The 19638-nt window shown below is 38.0% G+C and overlaps 1 protein-coding gene across 1 annotated transcript in view; it reads right to left on the reverse strand.

Moving 5' to 3' along the window:
• Positions 1–19638, reverse strand: part of ETFA (electron transfer flavoprotein subunit alpha) — a 28651-nt gene that overhangs the window by 7142 nt on the left and 1871 nt on the right. The window contains exons 2-9 of the mRNA XM_026038648.1: positions 12991–13140; positions 11000–11081; positions 10812–10894; positions 9077–9176; positions 7683–7793; positions 7073–7174; positions 6261–6329; positions 5193–5275 (exon numbers count right to left, since the gene is read on the reverse strand). Coding sequence (XP_025894433.1) covers positions 5193–5275; positions 6261–6329; positions 7073–7174; positions 7683–7793; positions 9077–9176; positions 10812–10894; positions 11000–11081; positions 12991–13140 — 780 coding nt within the window. The remainder of the gene's footprint in view (positions 1–5192; positions 5276–6260; positions 6330–7072; positions 7175–7682; positions 7794–9076; positions 9177–10811; positions 10895–10999; positions 11082–12990; positions 13141–19638) is intronic.

Consider the following 19638-nt stretch of genomic DNA (forward strand, 5'->3'; position numbering starts at 1 on the left):
AATCTGGTTTTTACTTGTGAAAGTACTTTCAAATGCCTTAGGCTGCCTTGGAGCATTTAAAAGCTACATTTGYTTGAGAGAACTGCAGGAATCATTTTTAGCTGTAACTTCTGGACGCTGTAATGCCCTGCTGTGCATCTCGTGCATCTTTCCCAAGTGMAACACAAGAGCAGTTGGTTCCTCTGCAAGCGTGCTGTCCGCTACTATTGATCTTTATGCCAACTTTTGAATTACACCGAAAAGCCTCAGCGTACATCAATCCATCATCATACCAGTGGCAAGCTTTTAAACAGCTAGTTTAATGAACCCCTTTGGAACGCATACTCTTCCAAAGGCAGCTCAGACATTTTATTTTCTTTGTAAGAGTGAAAGGACGATGGCACTGGAAAGAAGTCCTTATAATGAAAATTACTTCACACAACAGATTCCTCCCAATTACAAGCTATTAACCCATTAAAATATTTTCTGGCTTGACATTAGTTCATATATATTATGCTGTATATCAAACAACTATGAAGTGCTTACTGCTCGGTGATGCTGTTAAGTATGCTGCACTCAAGAAGTGCACAATACCAAACACCATCCCACAAACAATTTCTTTTTCACTTTAAGACCCTTTGATCAGCCAAGCCATGTAATTACCCTTAAGGAGCGCGGTTAGGGTGTCTGCTGGAGTGCAGGTCCATACAGCTTTTTTTTTTACTTTGTTCTCCAGGGAAAAGCACATCAATTGCTTTCAGCTAAATGCACTCACATATGAATATTTTAGTACAATTTAATGTTTCTGCACCAACCCCAGAGGAGCAGAGCATCAATTTGTGAACATAGTTTTCCTGGAGTTAAAAGCTACACTGGATAATGCAGGATGAAAGGGGTTGTCAATCCCTAGCTTTTTAGCAAGTCAGAGAAAGGTAGTCTGTAAATTCAGTCCCAGCTGCATACAAACAGCTCTCTCAAGTTTGCTACCATATAGCTACTTTTCAACAGTAGTGAATTATCAGAGGAGATATTCCAAAAACAATTTCCCAAGCGTGGTCAGTTTTCCCAATGCTATTCCCATCTGCCAGCCACCTATTGGCCTCAACTCAGCCATTTATACAATAACAAGTGCACCTGCCAATCTACTAATAAAAAGCCCACATGTAATGCACAAGTAACACATTCCCACAGAAAAGCGAGCTGTAGGTATCGAAAATATCCAGCAGCCTACCATGTTTTTGATTATAGGGAATTCAGCAGATCAATATTCTCTTGCAAGTTTTGAAATAAATTAAGGTTTTGTCATTGATAAACAAGGAGAACATTTTTGAAGTGAATATGCACAGGATGACACAGATGACAGACACCTATGAACATATGGGAATTAACTAGTTCACTCTAGTCTTAGTACATTTAGGTAAGAATCAGAAACCAAAAATGCACATAAATACTGGAATTAAGCATATCTTGTTCCTGTTCCCCACACTTTTGCATAGAAGAGTGAAGGGAGGTAACAGATAACTAACTTGGGCAGGCAAACTGTCCCTGAAAGCAACGGGAAGAAATACTGGAAAAAGTGTTTGTATCCGCTTATTGAGCAATATAGTCATGAGTCACTCATGCAATTTAAAGAGAACACACTTGGCAAAAATATTTGATTCTTTTTCCACCTAATGCAGAGAAGTAAGCAACATAGGAATCATGTACATCATGCAACACTGAATTTGCCCCTTGCTGCCAACCTCAGAGTTGGACAATGGCTACTAAACGTTGCAGAGMGAGTCACACTGCATGGAAAGGAAACGTGCAGTAAAACACCTGAGGCGCCGAATGTGTCCCATCACCTTGTGAAACATGTGGAGCTGCAAATTCCACTGCTCTGCAAGATTATTTCATGGCTTAAGATACAGCACTGCTAGCAAACGCGTCCTTGCTACGCAGCTTGCAACTTCATCCCATTCCTGTTTCTACCTAATACAACACAATAAGCTCTTTCTGTCCTTCCCTGGCATTTGCTCCTTTCAACTATTCAAACCTAACATCTGACTCCTCTACACAAGCTGCACCTCTTTAACTCGCTTCAGTTTTAGTCATTAAGTCAATTCATGTCAGCTATAAATCTGCCTCCCTCAAAATCCCACAGTTCGCCACATCCAGGGAGACCTTCTGGTATGAAACGGGAGCTGAGGCACTTGCAGGCCAGCAAGTTGTAACAGAACTACACCGAATTCCCATCGGCCTTCCCCACCTGAGACTTCTCAGTACAGGCAATATCCAAACGCGGGCACTTTCTGTGTAATCATATCACATTTCTAGCCCAATCATCTAATCCACTGTCAATTATTACTGCATCATGTATCACAGCTCCTGCTTTCCTGGGTTCTCCCCTTCGGTCTCCTCGTCGCCCTTCTGTCGGAACAGCGTTGGGCACCCAATGTCCAAAGCTGAACCCTGCAAGGACGGCGCCRTGCCTGGCTGTGCTGCCCTGCTGGCTGCCGCCTCCTCAGGGGACCCTTGTGGTAAATCCGACATGGGGACGGTGATGCTGTCTCATCGTGGCACACGGATGTTTAATCCTACACGGACCTCTCCAGTCTCACAATTGTGAATACTGGTCTGGCCACTTCTTCCCTGTCGCCAGCTAGAGAAAACATGAAAGAAAGCTAACGCAGTTACTAGCAGTTAGTTGCAGCTAGAATAAGAATGCTCCTCACAGATTAAAAACATTGAATATACTAGATTCCTTTTTTTTTTTTTTTTTTAATTAGGAAGGCAATATTTTTGCTCCAATTTAATATATACACTTATTTATACCTAGAAATTTTCTTCCATCTCCTCTGGTAATATACATCAGCCTTTTCTTTCCTAACACATAATGCTCAAAAGGAGAGTCCTAGTCATCAAAAAATTCAATGGATAAAAAAGCTACAGTGAGAAACAAAAGTAACACACTCCACTACTTTAAGAGGAAGAACAAAAACACAAAAGCCAAAGAAAAAAACAAAAGATCTAGGGGGAAAAAAAAAAAACACAAAAACATGAATTCCAACATGAATGGAAGCTCATGATTTAGAGATCCAGCTATTTGGGAAGTGTGGCTTGCACAGAACTAATTTTCAAACAGAAAGAAGGTAAAATCCTTATTTAGGTGCATTCTTTTGTTTGTGAGAAAAAAAAAAAAAAAAAAAAAAAAGCCTAGAAATGTTTCTTGCCTGGCAGTTTATTCTATTAATAAACTAGCATTTCAGGAAAGCTTCCATGGCTGTGAATGTTCTCATGTCCTGCGATGCACTGTCTGGACTGTAATCTTAAAAAGTGAAGTCGTTCAGGAAATCACTGAAAGGCCAGTGCCCAAAAGTACTCTTCCTTCACCACACACACATTCAGATGCAAGGCATCTTTTAGATCATTGCCTCCTTACCCAGTCACTGGGACAGAAATGCTCTCCATGCAGTCATGGGCAAAAATCAGCAAGAGAAAGCACCTCCCGTCCTCCCAAACTCCTAAGTAACTCTTCTCCCCAACTCTCAAAAATGACCAAATTTCAGATATTTAGAAACAATGCATTCCAATCCTCCACTGAGGCTGGGCAAGATACTATTACTAGAAGAGGACAAAGAGCACAGATACTTTCTCATCAGAAAATAACAGCTGCATAGGAGAGGAAGCAGGTCTCCAACTCCAACTGCCTCTGGTATCAGGATTCCCCTGCCTAATGCCCCGTGCCCAGAAGAGGTGGCACCATATAAGCCAGAGTTCAAAACCAAACACAAGACTCAGGACTCTGCTAACATAACTAATCAATGTATAGAGCTGCTCTGAAGTTTTCTAAATAAAACTGTAAGACCATGCTCTCTCCTTGAATTACTGATATCAAGAAATTCTTGTAGGAAGAGGAAGCAGACATCGTCTAGATTATTATTATTATTAGTTGATGTAATCCGAATCTGATCAAAAGAGTCCAGCTGTATTGCTCCTTTAAATGAGCTCTCTCTTCAGCTACACATTATTATTCTCTAATTAAAGAGCCAAAATCACTGTGAGGTAAAATCAGGAATGTGAATTCAAGATTGCAGAATGTGAACTCAAGACTGTACAGCTATAAACCGTTGGGTAATTAAGATACGTAGACAACACACCAAAAAAAGATTCCTCTAGCTGGCAGCTCCAGGATTACTTTCTTAAAAATAAATTGCACTTTCATTGCAACTCACAAACATTTTTAAGTCACAAAACATTGTCCTTGCCTGTACTGCCAGATGCAGCAGAAACATTCAGACAATCTGAAATCACAAGTATTTAACTGTGAATATGCTGTATATCACTTTATTGGATAAGCATTTGTTAAGAAGGATGAGTGGARATGTGAGAGAAATGCACTATACTGCTGATAAAAAAGCACTCTACAACTGCGCCGGTTAGGACCAATTAACAACACAACGGTTAAATATCCATTAGTCTATCAAGAGACTTTTCTGATGACATTCATATGTCCCTTGATGTGGCTGTAGATTCATATGATTTTCACTTGTTGCAATGAGCTTCTCAGGAGAGAAAAGGCACCTAGATTCAAAAAGTCACACGAGGATAGAAATCAGGTCCCTGTAATCTCAGGATGCCTGGCAGAAAATACATGCAGCAAGGTCTTCCCCACCATTAAGCTATCCACTGCAGGGTGCACTATCTATAGGTCAGCCTGCAGGCCACTTCTCTCAAATTTCTAGCATTTTCATCCCTTACAAAATGTTTGCTTAGCATGTGATGCAATAATTCAGTTACAGTCATCAAGACTTAGAAGATCATTACCTAATCTATCTGTTAAAAAATAAAAAAAAAAAATCCAATTCCCGAGATCAAGCCATATTACCAGTATAATTTCAATTTTTGTTAGCAATGRCACCTTTTGGTGTATCAGAGATGGTTGTTAGAAAAGTGCACAACGTTCACTGCAAGCGTCTATTAAAAACCCATTCTGCAAACTCTGACAAAACAGTCTGCAAAAGACTTCGCATTCACCTCAAGTAGAGATTTATATGACACATCGTAGTAGTTTTGCAAATGCATATTCAGGAGACAATACCACCTTGGGCACACTAAGATTTTCCTGTTAGACTCAGTATTAAGACCTCGCTCATTTCTAAGCTTTCACTTTGAAGGAAAGAGTATACTGGAATATACCACAGCTCTTTTATAAAAGAGATTTCCATACTTACTGGTGCTACTATTTTGCCCGTCTGTCCAACTTGCAAGTCATTAGGAACAAAGCCAGCATCGACAGCTGCACGGGAAGCTCCAACTAGTTGAAAGAAAATATTTCCAGTGTTTTCTTTTAAAATATTAGTGCCAAATTTATATCACCATAAAAGCACGTGTATTTTACTAGAGAGTCCCACATTGTAATGGCACGTATTTAGAAACTTCCCTCTTAAAGGCTCTTATAGTAATCCCTCTCTGTACCACCGACTGAAATTTCCAAATACTAAGTGCTAATGCACTTCATAAGCAACAGGAAATCCTTACTCGCAGCACCAAAGGGCCATATATTTAAAACTGAGGATTTCAGTCTGGCTCATTTCCATTATTTTCTCTCATTGCTTTGTCAAAAGGGAGTTTTCCCATAAATGCCTTCCCATAACGTTCCACCGAGGCTGAACAGAACACATATGCCATCTCACACTGCTGCGCAGCTCGGAGTCAAGCACCGCAAAGAAAAYGTCAAACTGAACTTGAAAACACCACATGGACACTGTGAAGCAGTTCCTATAAAAATACCTGTGTATTGCTGCATCTAAAGCTAATACAGTTAAAACACTAGTGCAAACAGCTCCTCCTCCCCCGGCTGTTTACTTAGACTTTAGACTATTTTGCTGGAATACTGCAATACAGCTTTCTCCTGTTAATGCAAAAGTATAGGAAAAAAACAGAGCTATTCAAACTAAAAGAATTGTCACAGGGACTCTGTATAGGAGCAGTATTTAAGAACATGTGAAGAAAAGATCAACTCTTCAAGTGAACTAATAACATTTTTTAACTCATATGTTTGCAAGTATGTATGCGTGTTTGCAAAGGGCAGAAGATACTGAGTATGTTTCATACATGGGCAATTAAGTATATAGCAGATCACAAGGACAAACCAAAATTTTATCTAAGACTAAGTTATCAGGATATTAAGAATTTGTTTAATAGGTTGAAAGGTTGAAAGACTTCAGCTGAATATTCTTTTGAATGTGACTTGAAACAAAACAAAAAACAGGGTTAATAAAAGAAGAAAACAAATTTACCTGCAGCATTCAACTGATCCGCAAGGTCATACAGCAACTTAAAATTTTCACCACTCTTTAAACCTCGACCTTAAAAGTTAAGGGAAAAAAAAGAGATTAAGAACATAAGATGCTTTATAATTTTTACTGTCTACATAAAATTTCTCTATTGGTGTTTGTATTTGCAAAGGTGACTGTGTTTTTCTGGATATAACACTAAATATTTAACACTTCAGAAATTCTACTTCGTGATTACTATTTTYATTTCCTATGTATAAACCAACACCGCTGCCTAGTTTACTTCTACCTACAGCATCATCAATCTCATTCTCCAAAATCAGGGAAACAGAATTTGTCACTAATATGTGCTCCCTCTGCTGGCTTTAAGTACAAAATTCTGTAGTGGGATAATTAAGAAATATTCCGTTATAGGCACAACTGTACATATCACAATCTGTCACTTGATACATGAAGAATAAAAAGATAATGATTTTTAAAATTGTTAGACAAATATGCTAGGAACACTGTAACAAGTCATCATTTTGATTACAACACATTTTGATCTAAAAATATGTGATATTTCTACAATTTTGAAGGGACTCACTAGATATGTTAACGTTCTTAAAATGTTTGTTCACATATGTTAAACTTCCATTTCTTCACTGCTCATAATATAAAAATACTGGCTGCTTTCCCACTGTCCTCATACAACATATTTCAGAATTAAATCATTATCTGTATTCTAAAAATGTATCAYGTCGCTACAGGCATTATTTAAGATGCATATTGTTAGTGCAATGCAACATAAAGCAATTTTAATATTATCTACTTACCGCCTGATACAACCACTTTYGCACTAGTAAGCTCTGGTCGGTCGCTTTTTGTCAACTGCTGCTCAATCCATTCCGATATCCCGACAGGCGGTGGAGGGGTTACTGATTTCATCAAATTAGGGGGAAAGAAAAAGCATGGTAAAGCCTTCATTTTCAGTCTTTTAACTTTGTGCTTTAACTTAATACAGTTTTTAAATACAATTCACTGAAGAATCAATTCTACCACGACCTTTTAAAATATTAGCAATRATTACTCTATGGCTCTGAGTTACAAGTCTCTCATACTTTGTACTTATTTACTCCGTGGTACAAGAAAAGAGAGAAGTCTCAGGATTGCTGTAGCAAATGTTTAAGCAGCAAGTGAAAAGAGTGCACATTTCAGTACAGATAATCTCCACGTCTGGTCACACAGAATGTAGGAAATGAGCAGATAATTTTTATCTTTTTTTATTTGGCATTGCTAAAAGTGCAAGCCTATGTATTAAAGGTTATAATGGTTACGACAACTGGTTTGCTTTGACAAGTATTTCTGTGAAACATCATCACGCGCAGAGCAAAAGTAACTCTATGACACAAAACAAAACAGGAGAGTACAAAAACAAATGCTCACCCTTTTCTACACTGGCACTACCACCGCTTACTGGTGCGGCCTCAAAAGAAGTTCCTCGTACAGAAAATACTTTAATCTTTTCTTCACATTTCACAGTGCAAAGTATATTTCCTAAACACAAACAAAACCAACACATTACTCTTTGATAAAAGATGAAGTTAGTGTATAACAGATAATTTTATTTCATGAAAAAAAGATATTAGAAATATAATAGCTCTTCTTCTAGGATAGGTAGCATTTAGAAAGTTACTTCCTAAAATTGTAGTTTTAGTTTCCAGAAAACTGGAAACTTTGACACTTAACACAGATAAAAAGTAAAGAAAAATATTTGCCCTCTCAGTGTTTCTAAGGAATGTTAATAGCTCTTTTTTATGGGACAGAGCTGCATTCAAATCATCCCTTATTAATGAACTTCTAAATTTCAGAAGGAAAAAAAATCTGGAAGTATTTTCTTAAATACAAAAGGATTCTACAATTCCAAGTGGGATCTTTTATCTGTCACAAGGCTTCAGCGGATTAGACAAAGAAGCCAACTGCAAATACATGCATTTTTCTTTCCTTTTTTTTTCAATCATCTGAATTATAAAAGGTATATATAATTACATAAATTATAAAAGGTATATATAATTATAAACATTTTACAATTGGAGCTACGAGGAAAAATAAAGAGAAAAAATATGCTGAAACACCAGCTACTCATAATGAAGTTGTGTCAAAATTCATAAATTATGTGGAAGTAATATAAAAATGCAACATAAGTCGACCACACTGGTAATCTAACTCAAAATACCATACCATGTTGGTAGAAGAAAAACCTTGTACAAAAAAATAAAGAAACACAAGCTAATGAGCTATTATCYGAATTAAAACATCGGATCAGAGAAGCATTAGAGAAACTAGATTGAAAAAAAAAAGTCAACTAAAAATTACAAATAATCAGTTCAGCGTCTTCATAATCAGGGAAAATAATCCTGTGGTATCTTAACTCAGAACTAATGCTTGTCATATTTAATAAAGTCAGACAATTAAGTTAATGTCTTACATTTTACAAAAACTGATCAGAAGTGCATTAATGAAGAAATGCAATATGTGTAAAGGAGGTTGCCAAATTCTATCAATGAAAATGACTTAACTGGTTTGTAACTCATATCCTACAATACCGAAGTTGTTGGTACTGTTGTTTGTGTTTTCACACATGGAACATCATATCTGCTTCCATGTTTCATTTTTTAGAAACCACAGCAATTTAGAACTTAAGCTGAAAATACCTAACATGGAAATTACTTAACATACTCTTAGGTTTTCTTAACAGAATTCTGTAAAGCAGCTATCAGCACTGTACACAAAGCTATCCTTTAGTGCACAAACACCACACACTTTTTCTGGTCACTCACCTGCATAGATAGTTCGCACAAAAGTGTCTGGTGACTTAATTTCAATAATGTCAGAAACAGGGGCAACATCAAGTTTAGCTGCCACTCTGGGAATAAGATTCTAAAAGTTAAAGGTGAAAAGTTAGAAAAGCAAAAAGTTGATACACTGAACATGAGGAAATGCAAAGTAAATGAATTAAAAATTTACATGCTAGAGATGTTTGTTTCTCTGGCTTTCAATTCATAAAAAGTTGTCTGAGAGTGAAGAGGCACACTGAGAGAAATCTGTAGAGCTACTCATGTAGTTTTTGCTGCCAAATACAAATCCATTACTGTAATAACATTAGAAATTTTATGAGACTTACAGTAAGTAAACCCTTAATTCAATATCTTAAATTAGAAGGCTTATTTGCTTCAATAGTTTAAAACTGAATATAGATGCTATTTACTCAGAAAATTGACAATTATGGATTGCCAAGTTCTTACAACAGCACTGAAGAAAAAAAAAAAAAGTATTTTGGGAGCTTTTGGGAGCTAGTTACCAGAGACAACAGGAAAAAAGAAATTTGAACCCTTCCAAGAAAAGTCAAATGTATTTTAGAAATATTATTATAGTACATATGCTCTTATTTTCTGTAATTGACCCTAGAAAATTACTTAGCACCTTTGGAAAAGAGCAAAAAGCAAAACATAAGGCTCTAAGAAATTAATTCTGAAGCTGAAGGGGCTTAGTTCTGGTACTTTTACTCATACTGAAGAGCACTCAACTAGGAAAATAGTCACTGATTCTTCCCTCAAGTAAAGCACGGCTCAACTGAGAGGACAAACTTTGAAGTAAAAGCTGGAAATCTTTACTAAGCCACTGCGGACCAAAAAAAAAAAAAAAAAAAAAAAAAAAGAAAAAGAAAAAAACAAGAGGGGGAGAAAAAAAATGTGAGTAACACTTGAAAGCATTACTCTTAGCAAACTTATGAATAAAAGGATTGATACTGATTGACAGTGAAGGTAGCAGGATAGATGACTGAAGTTACATTCACCTCACACTGGCAGATTTCTCAAGTACTCTTGCCTAATAYAGTTGCACCGTGACATTGTTTTTAGTATTAAGGAACCATGCATGCTTAAAAACACGCTCCTTAAAAACAAGTTGTGAAAAACTGTATTTTCACTATAGAAGATTTTGGCGAGGTGTTGTATCTATGTTATTAATATATATYTTTAAAGATAATTCAATCTATACTATCTACAAGGTAGACATAATCTCTCCTGTCCTCCAACGCTGCCTYGACAGATCTGTGCACGTTCATTTCAGTGTGCGAACCATCCAACAATTTAGAAAGTAGATAAAGTGAAACAAGAGTCACAATGAGCTAGCTACGATAGATTTTCATCTTCATTTACTGCATATTTCCTTACAATTTTCACAATGCTTTCACATCTCTCAATCTATGATATGCTACATATTTTATACATTTTGTCTTGTTTACATAGGGCTAGCTGGTCTCAAATAAACACTTTTTCTTTTCAAAACTGCTCCTTTAATTCTTTAATTTAACTCTTCCAGGTTTGTCCATGCTAAAATTCAAATTCATAATCAGTGTTTCTAAAAAATGACACTCTTCAATTAACTATTGCAGCATTTTTTGAAAATTCTATTGTCTGAGGCTGATCTGAGAAYGCTCCCTCAGGCATTTGATTCACACGCAACCATCTCTTTTTCTACAAGAGATTTTTGAYGCACTTTTTAACTGCTTACCTTCCCAAAGGAAGAGGCTCCAGCACAAATGTGCGTGTAATTATATTGTTTCTGAGCTTCCAAAACCACAGGAGTCAGCTCCTCTGAGGATAAAAATATATTGCTCACGATTTACAACTATTTATATTTTTGATCACAAACATAAATGCCAGTTATTTTGTCAGTAAATAGTTAAGAATAACTCTCACCTGCTAGAAATCCTTTGTATACATCATGTTGAGCCACTAGAACTTTTGCAACACCCTGCACTTTGCTCGCTTCTTGTGCTACCTATGATTACAAACATTAAGCATTATTGTTATTAATTTATATTATAACAGCCCCTAGAAGTGCTAAGAGCTCCACAGAGGACCTTAAACAAATAACAAGAGATAGTCCCTATTGCAAAGAGCTCACAGATTACATAAAACTGGAACAAAGAAGTGTGTAATTTTCAAAATCAAAACAAATCTAACAGAATAAAATGAGCACCTTCTGCCTGTCAGTACAGCTCTTTGCAGGGTAATACAAATGAACTTGGCAAGTAAAAGAACTACAAAGCAAATCAAAAATAAGAAAGCTTACCTCCTGGTACATAGAATTTTGCAATAATCCTATGATTTATTATGACAGTCAATAGCAATCACACTTGAAGATTGTTGCTTAGTATTCTGATAAAGAAATTCCTGATTAAGAAACTAAACCAAATTTCTTTAAAATCTACCTCTAATCTCATGTAGGAAAAATCTACCACATGAACATACAATGCAAATAAAAACCCACAGTGATGTTACGATCTCTGCGCAAATTTTAGCAGAAATCCTTTGTTTGCAAATGACTCCTTGCCCAGTAATGCAATGCATATTTTCAATTCTATATTTATGCAATTTTTTTCCTTTAAATTTGAAGAAGTGAAGTTTAAATGATAAAAGGGTTGTTGCAGATCAGAGAAGAGAGGACTGACAGCAGTGTCTGGAGACCACATGCACTGTTCCAGCCCTAGCACAAACTCTATGGAGTTTGCTGAGCTTCGGCTTTACGCTTAGAAATTAGCAAGAGACAACAAACATTCCAAACAGCAGCTGCAAAATAGCTGCTCGAGGAACTGGCTGCTTCATCCTACCCACACAGAGTCTTTCAAAGAAGCTCAAAACAAAAAGAAATCCCCTTAATGTGAGGTATTCACAAAAAAGAAATTCACTTTTCCCCAGGATGACATACATTACCCAACAGACACAAAGTACTTACTGCTAAAAAACAAAAAGACGAAAAAAAAAGAATTGCAACTGTTTTTCTACCCAAAGACAGACATATCACGCAAAATCCGAAATTTTGTTCCTGTTGGGAACCAGATAAATATTTGCTTCTCGTCTCAACACATGGGCCTCAGGTCAGAATCAATCTTCCAATAGCCAGTGAGGTTTCTACAGCTACAGATAAATTAGCAGCCATGAGTATGCCTTCCGTGTGAGATACTAGCTATCACTTTCAGAATAATAATTTATAAATCCTATAAATAATAATAGAGATAAATATTAGGCTTAGTTATTGTTACTTTACTGTTCACATGAGCCTATATCACCTTGGCATAGGAGTGACACGAATATACTAAAGAATGAATAATCTCTAGATTTTTAATGTAATTAATATCAGACTGAAGCAAGGCCAACAGCGAAGGTACAAGCACTTCCTACTTTAGACGTGAGCTATACAACAAATTCAAGAAACAGCAATTTCAGATTTTTAAGCTGCAGACATACTCTCACTATGCTGCTAACAGTCAACAAGTAAAAGCAAGGTGCTCCCAAGTGCTGTTTGTCACTGTGCCGTGCCACTTCTGCTGGCTTCTGTTTCAACGTGGAAAGATTCCTGAGTTTCTTAGCACTGCAATATTTCTCTTTCAGATATTACAAGAAAATACTGTTTTTAAAGTTAAGTGTCCTTTACCCTTATAAAAATGTGTTTGCTTTTTTAAGCTTGTAACAACCTAAAGTGATATTCTCACTTGTGAAATGAAATCTATAGCAACATTCTCACTTCAGAAAAAGAAACAGTTCAAATGCAGGACATTTCCCATGGACTAGCAATTCCTGGCACAGTTCCTCTTCACTAGAGATTACTTTGCAGGCTGCCCAAGATGCTATCGCATATCATTTGACTGCATTCATTATTTTAATCATATGGAAGCAGGATTTCCTACCTTGTCACAACTGGTACCAGCTACCAAACAAGAAACTTCCCCTCCGAGACGTTTTGCTGCAGTGATAGTGTTCAGGGTAATAGGCGTAAGAGTCTCATTGTTGTGTTCGGCTATGACTAATGTGCTCTGAAGCCGTCGAAGCAGTGATGCCTTTAAAGARAGGGAGAGAAAGCAGAGTTCGATAATTAGTATTTAGGTAAAAAGCTGTTCCTTAGAATACCCAATGCTTTACAGAAAGCAAGTTCTCTATACACAAAACTGTCAACCAGTGCTGTCAAACAAAACTTAGTAAACTTTAATATATTAACAAGTAGCTAGAAAGAACAAGGTGTTTAAAAAGTTTAAACCTCCTTGATTTGCAGCATATCTGTAACATAATGCTCTTAAACTATAATCCATAGTAAACTACTGAAGAGTATTTTTTTAAAAAAAATCATCAGATCATATTCAAACTCAGTTGGTGAACTTAACTAAATATATTCAAGTTGACCTAATTTAACATGAAATCCACAGGAGGGGAAAAAAAAAAAAAAAAGTAAGTCTAAGACACAAGGAAATCAAGGGTAGAAGATAAATATTTACTTGCCTTTTTTTCTTTTTTTATAGGCTTAGCCAAAATCTACCAGAGAACTTCACTTCTAAATTATTTATAAAGGCAAAGTTGTACATAGTGGTAGGAAGACAATGAAGTAGGAAGGGCTGACAGTCTTAAACCACAGGAACAGAACTTGTTGAACAGAGTTAGGTTTAACTTTAAGTGATTCCATTTTCCTCTAAAACATTCAACTCTTTCACCCCCCAGTATACCACTGCAATTTCATACAGCTGCTTCAGTAATAACTTTGAGCAATTCACCCTCCACACACAAACTGTAACTCTTAAAGGAAAATTGAAAAATAAGAAAAGCAAAGGACTGCTATGAAAGGAAACCACAGGGTTCCAAGCTCTAACACTTTTTTCTCAGGTGAATCTGGGAAGTGTTATTTCTCCAAGACTAACAGCAGGATGGGGAAATGGTAGGACAGGGAATAGTACTCTTCTAGTCTTTGTTTATCCTACACAAAGCCTAAATCAAAACTTCAGTTACCATGCATGTAGCAAGATTTTTAACTTGGAAAACAAAATACATTCCTATGACCAACCCACTAATACAAACACAACACTAACAACTGCACTGCCAAATATTGCTTTTTTAAATATATATTCTGACTCCATCAACTTCCCTCACCTCAAATATGCACCTACCCGCCAGTTAAACTACAAAAAATAACTTCAGAAAATCTGAGAAGCTAAAATGTGGATACAGGCTTCCCCACACAAAGCCTACCAACATGCTGACCTCCACTCCGAGAAAACAAACCCAAAGACTTCTGTAAAACTCATCACAGTGTAAAAATATAAATACAGAGATAAGTCTTTGCCGAATCAGAACCATAATTTATCATTGTGCTTAAAACTGTAAGGATTCTTGTAAAAGTACTTYGCATTTCATCTTATATGAGTAAGGCTACTTGTTATGATTAAAGATTCTGAGATTGTGCGAAGCCAATTGCCAGTAACAAACTAYTTATTGCCAATATAGATCAGACATTGTATTTTTGATTATGTTTCATATATCATTTGCCATAAGAGTTATGAAATTTTAGTCACCTTTTGGGAAAAAAAAAATTCACGCTTTTATGGCAAAAAGCCCACTTTTCAGTGATTTACATTCCTGTCACAGAAGAAAGCAGGCCACACTCCTGGAAGATTCTAAAGTTTTCAAATTTCCAAAGAGAGCTGCAGACTCTCCAAAGGCTTCTCTAATAAGAGTCTGGCTTGGCTCTAAGCAGCATGCATTTTAAACACACACTTAATTCTGACTATATGATGATCTCTTTCCTAAATAAGTACTGCACCACCAGAAGAGCTCTACATCACTCTGTCAACTGGTTCTAGAATAAACTCAGAAAAAATTTATTTTTTAACCAGAAAGTGTAACAGTAACGGAGGTCTCTCGAGCTTGATGGTTATTACAACAGAAACTAGACTTTACTTCTAAACCTTTAACTCCCATGCTAACTTTGTGGGAAGGACACACTGGAAAGGTCACTTTATTCCTACACATGTGAAGCCTCTGAACACAAAGTTAAGAATAGACTTAAAAATAAATCGAATTCTCATTCTAAATCTTGGGTCAAAATCCTGGAAAAGCAAACAATATTTCTTGGTGATTCTGAATTTTAACACCCTTAAATACATAAAATCATTTGTAAAAATAAACCAGAACAAGATCACGTGGAAAGCTTAGTTTGTGATAATAAAATTCTGCAACAAAACTAGAGGCTAATTTAGCCAGCGATCAGGAGAGTTGAGAATTTGCACTGAACAGGATCAGGCAGCTACTTCAGTGAAGCAGCCTCTGCAGCTGCAGAGGAGTAGGGATAGGCAATTTGTTGGCTGATGCAGTTTCTCCACCTGTACTTGAGCAGGATGGGTACACCCAGCCCCTGCTGAAACAGCTGGAGCGCAAATCTGATCACCTGGTCTCAAAGATAAAATGCACAAGGAATAGCACACAAAGCCACTAAACACATGAAGCCACTAAAAACAAACTCAGTCCTGCAGCTGTAGAAAGTGCCCAGTGAAAATAAGGTTCTAGAAAATCAAGCTATCCAAGCAATCAGTCACAATTAAATACTCCACAAACCAGTGCAATTACATGTCTTCTCATAAGCAATAAACCCATGTGACAACAACCGGTAGAAGAGGAATTTACTTCACCTGTGCTAGGCATCTGTGTTGCCTCTACAACTGAAACATCTGCATTTCCTCTCTGGAGGAAACTCCAGATGGTGATTCAGTCTGTACTGAAATAAACACATAGGTAAGAAATTCATCTGCAGTTCTCAGGTTTGCTCCATTTACCATAAGGTTAACCTACAGTAAATGACTTGACTGCCAGATGTCTACAAGCTGGTGAGACCAACCTTTCCTACATGTGCAGTACACAACAAAAAGCCCCTGAGGATTCGCTGAATTTACCTTCTCAGGTTCCCCAAAGCATCATTCTGCTGGCATTAATAATTCCAGGAATATTTCCAAGCAGAATATGAAAACATTAAGCACATGCCCAGTATTTCTAGGTCCCCAATAAAATAACTTAGCCTATTCATTGCTGTTGTCTGGAGCAAACATTACAAATCTGGACGTGCCCAGTCTAATTGCACAGATGAACCCATTCTAAGGCCAACAGGACCCATGCAAAGTTCTTCCTCAGTTTGCACAGCTATCTATTTCCCAGAGCAACAGCGCAAGCAGGAGGTGTGCTTGTCTTTCAGCACGTGGACAGATCACCTGTGCAGTGCACTGGCAGCAAGCCCAGCACACACAAATTAACAGCGAGAAAATCCCTGACAAAGTATCATAAATCTTTCATGGCTGCTTGATAAGGCTGGTGGACAGACAGGCTTCAGCTGCCTCTGTGATACTGCAGCCCGTCTCCTGCTCAAGGACACACTTTGCAGGGCAGGATTCATGAGCTTGGATCCACAAGTAGAATATGTAGCAAATGCTGCAACAAAAGATGCAGTGAGTGAGAAARTGCCTTCTGCAAGTCCTGCTACTCTGAGGATATGCATGAAAATAAAATAAGCTTATTAGAAATTGCCCCAGGAAACTAGACTTGGCTTCCCAACCTCCTCAGAGGAACCATGAGAAGAAAAACCAAGTAGAAATACACAGGGCAAAAGCATCTCAACAACTCTATCCACAAAGGACTGTCTAAACTTGATTTTCTCAGATGTAAAAGCGAACTGACAATCAATTARAATTTTAAAACTACTTAATAGGAATTTTGTACCTCATAAAGGTCTGTTAACGCTGGGCAAAATTCCCAAGAACTGACTCCTGGGACTAGGATTTGAGTATTATTAAAGACCTATACAAACAAAATATTGCCTCATTTTAATAATGACAGTCTTATAACTGCAAATAAGATTTGTAATTACAAGGAGATTAGAGAAGCAGCAASAGAAAGATGTCAGTCAGAAGAAACTTCTCCAGGTATGTCCCATACAAACTGTTAATAAAATCGTAACAAAGTTGATTTTAAATACATGTAACACTACTGAAAGTGAACTAAAGATAAATGTATATTTAAATGAATAGTTAGAGCTTACAAATGATAGCAAAGAATTAATGAGATTCCCCAATCGTTTCTGAGTAAGGCCACAGCTTTTGGGTGTGCTTCTATCAAATTTATTTATCTGAATGATCTCAAGCTAAGAAACAAAACAAAAACATCACACGTGCAGTATACTAGATAAAAGAAAAAATAAATCTGTTGTTTTCAGACACAATAAGAAATTCAGCAAAAAACTRAAGACTCAGCATCTATGAAAACTGGGTCCTCCCACAAAAGCTCAGTGTATCTGCTTGATATCACTAAAAATTAAATGTGCAGCACTTATATTGATTTAAAAGCTGCCATGCAATCAGAAAACTAACACGTTACAGCACAAAGTGAAACAGAAAAGCTTATTGTTAAGGCTCCTTTCACCTGGAGATCTCAGCTAGCTTCATAAGACRCGGCCTATTACTTCATTTAATGTCAAACCAACCCTAAAGCATTTTTTTGCACAATAAAAAACATATTGCAGAAACAAAAGCAACTCTTATTCCATCTGGATCTTTGAAACAACAGAACCCTGAAATTGCATGCAAAGCAAAACAGTTTTCTTAGGAAACAAGGCGCCATGATGTCCCTCAATGTCTCCGTTTTCCTTTTGTTGAGAGAGTCTGGGGATAGGATACAGAGAGACCAAGAGATTCATTTATGTTTTGTGACCAACAAGAGTAACACAACTTGCTGTTCACAAACGCCCTTTGCACAAAGTCTAAGTTCAACATAGGAACAATCAAATTTAGATTTGAATCAAATTTTAAGGCAATGGTATTATATCCGCCTACAATGACTACTGCTGTGTCACTGCCCTAAAACTGCTGTGCAAAGTCAYGTAAGAGAAAAAAACACAAACTTGAGAATACGCAAAAGGACATAGACTTACATATCTGACAACAAACATAACATATTCACTTTAAACTGTCTATTTTYATGTGCTTGTTGTTTCATGGGGGGAGGAATTGGTGATCTGAAAATGCTCCTAAGATTGTCTTCAAGACAATCCTGAGGATCTTAACTTTGATACCATTGTAAACTTAGAAGGGACCTCATGAGCTTATACAAAACTGGTCCCCGTCAGAAGATAGATAGGCAATCAGATATGTTATTTCCAATTGTCTAAATTGTCATTACAGCATTCCGGTGATGAAAACTCCTAGACAACCTACCTACTCCAATAATTTAAAAACCTTTCTACTAGAGAGGATTTGTTAATGGCTATCTACTCTTCCCAGCTTCCTAGCTAGTCTTTCTAGCTATCTTAAATCACTTTAACTGAACATGCAGTAAAGAAACAGTTTATCGCCTGCRTCCTCTGCATTATTTTTCTTGTGTATTTGCGGGCCAATTTCCCTCATATTCCCTCCTTTAAGTTACAACAAGTTAAGTGACCTTTCCTTGTTGTTCTACAGACATCACACGTCCTGTTATTTTTCTCTGTTTGCTCTTGAACTGCAAGACCCAAACGTGATGTACTATTGCAACAGAGGCTTTGCCAGTGCTATGCAGAAAATTGCTTCACTTCTCCTACAGACCACATTGAAAATGCACACAGTGTTTATTTCATAAATTATAACCAATTTATAAATTTAAATGCACATAGCTGAAAAAGCTGAAAAACAACGAGCTGTCCTCATGTTTCCAGTGAAACTGAACTGTGATGTGATCATGAGAGCAAATTACTGCTTACACAGCAGTGGGATGAGTGCTAGGAGYTCTGAGGAATACCTGGCTGGAAAGAGCATGGTAAGCTTACAGCCCAAAAAGAGCTAATGTGGTGACCTGGTCACAACAGTTCTCAGTTTTAGATTAACCAGATCAGTGTGCCCTCATCTACCTTTGCTCTYCTTTCAAACTATTTTTAGTATTTGGAAACAGTTAACATGTAATTATTATTTTAGAGCTCTACAGACTATGTACCAGTAAAAGCCTCYGAGATCTCAAAAAGAAAACTTGTGAGACTGGGCTGTTTACACAAAGTTTTGGTGCGTGTCCCAACATCACTTGTCAGGACAGGGACTAAGCGGTGGTTTTAGTGCCTGCTCCGAGATTCACCTGATGCRGAAGGGACTCCAGGAAGCAGCTGCCCCAGCTAAGCTCGAGCTCACCTCGCTGCTCCACGCGGCCAGGCCCCACGGGGAGGGCACGGCCAAGGGCACGGCGCCGCCCAAGGTCAGCGCCCCGGCGCAGGTATCTCCGGGCTTCACCCGCGTGTTTCGGCCCGCCAGGGCGGGACGAGCCCCCCCAGCCCCCGGGCCCAGGGCTGGCGCCTCGCAGCCCCTCCTCGGGGGGGGCCGCCCGGGCCACAGCGAGCGCGGGCCGGGCCGGCCGAGGCGCCGCCCGCGCGCCGGGCCCCGCCCCGCCACCTTTGCCCCACTGGGCAGGCCGCTGCTGTGGGCAGCGCAAGGCGGGCCGCGGCCTAAGCGCTCCACCGGCCCCGGGCCCGCCGCCCGGCTTCACCCGCGTGTTTCGGCCCGCCAGGGCGG

Source organism: Nothoprocta perdicaria, unplaced genomic scaffold (assembly GCF_003342845.1).
Source record: "Nothoprocta perdicaria isolate Ctin4 unplaced genomic scaffold, notPer1 scaffold_214, whole genome shotgun sequence".
NCBI lineage: Eukaryota > Metazoa > Chordata > Aves > Tinamiformes > Tinamidae > Nothoprocta > Nothoprocta perdicaria.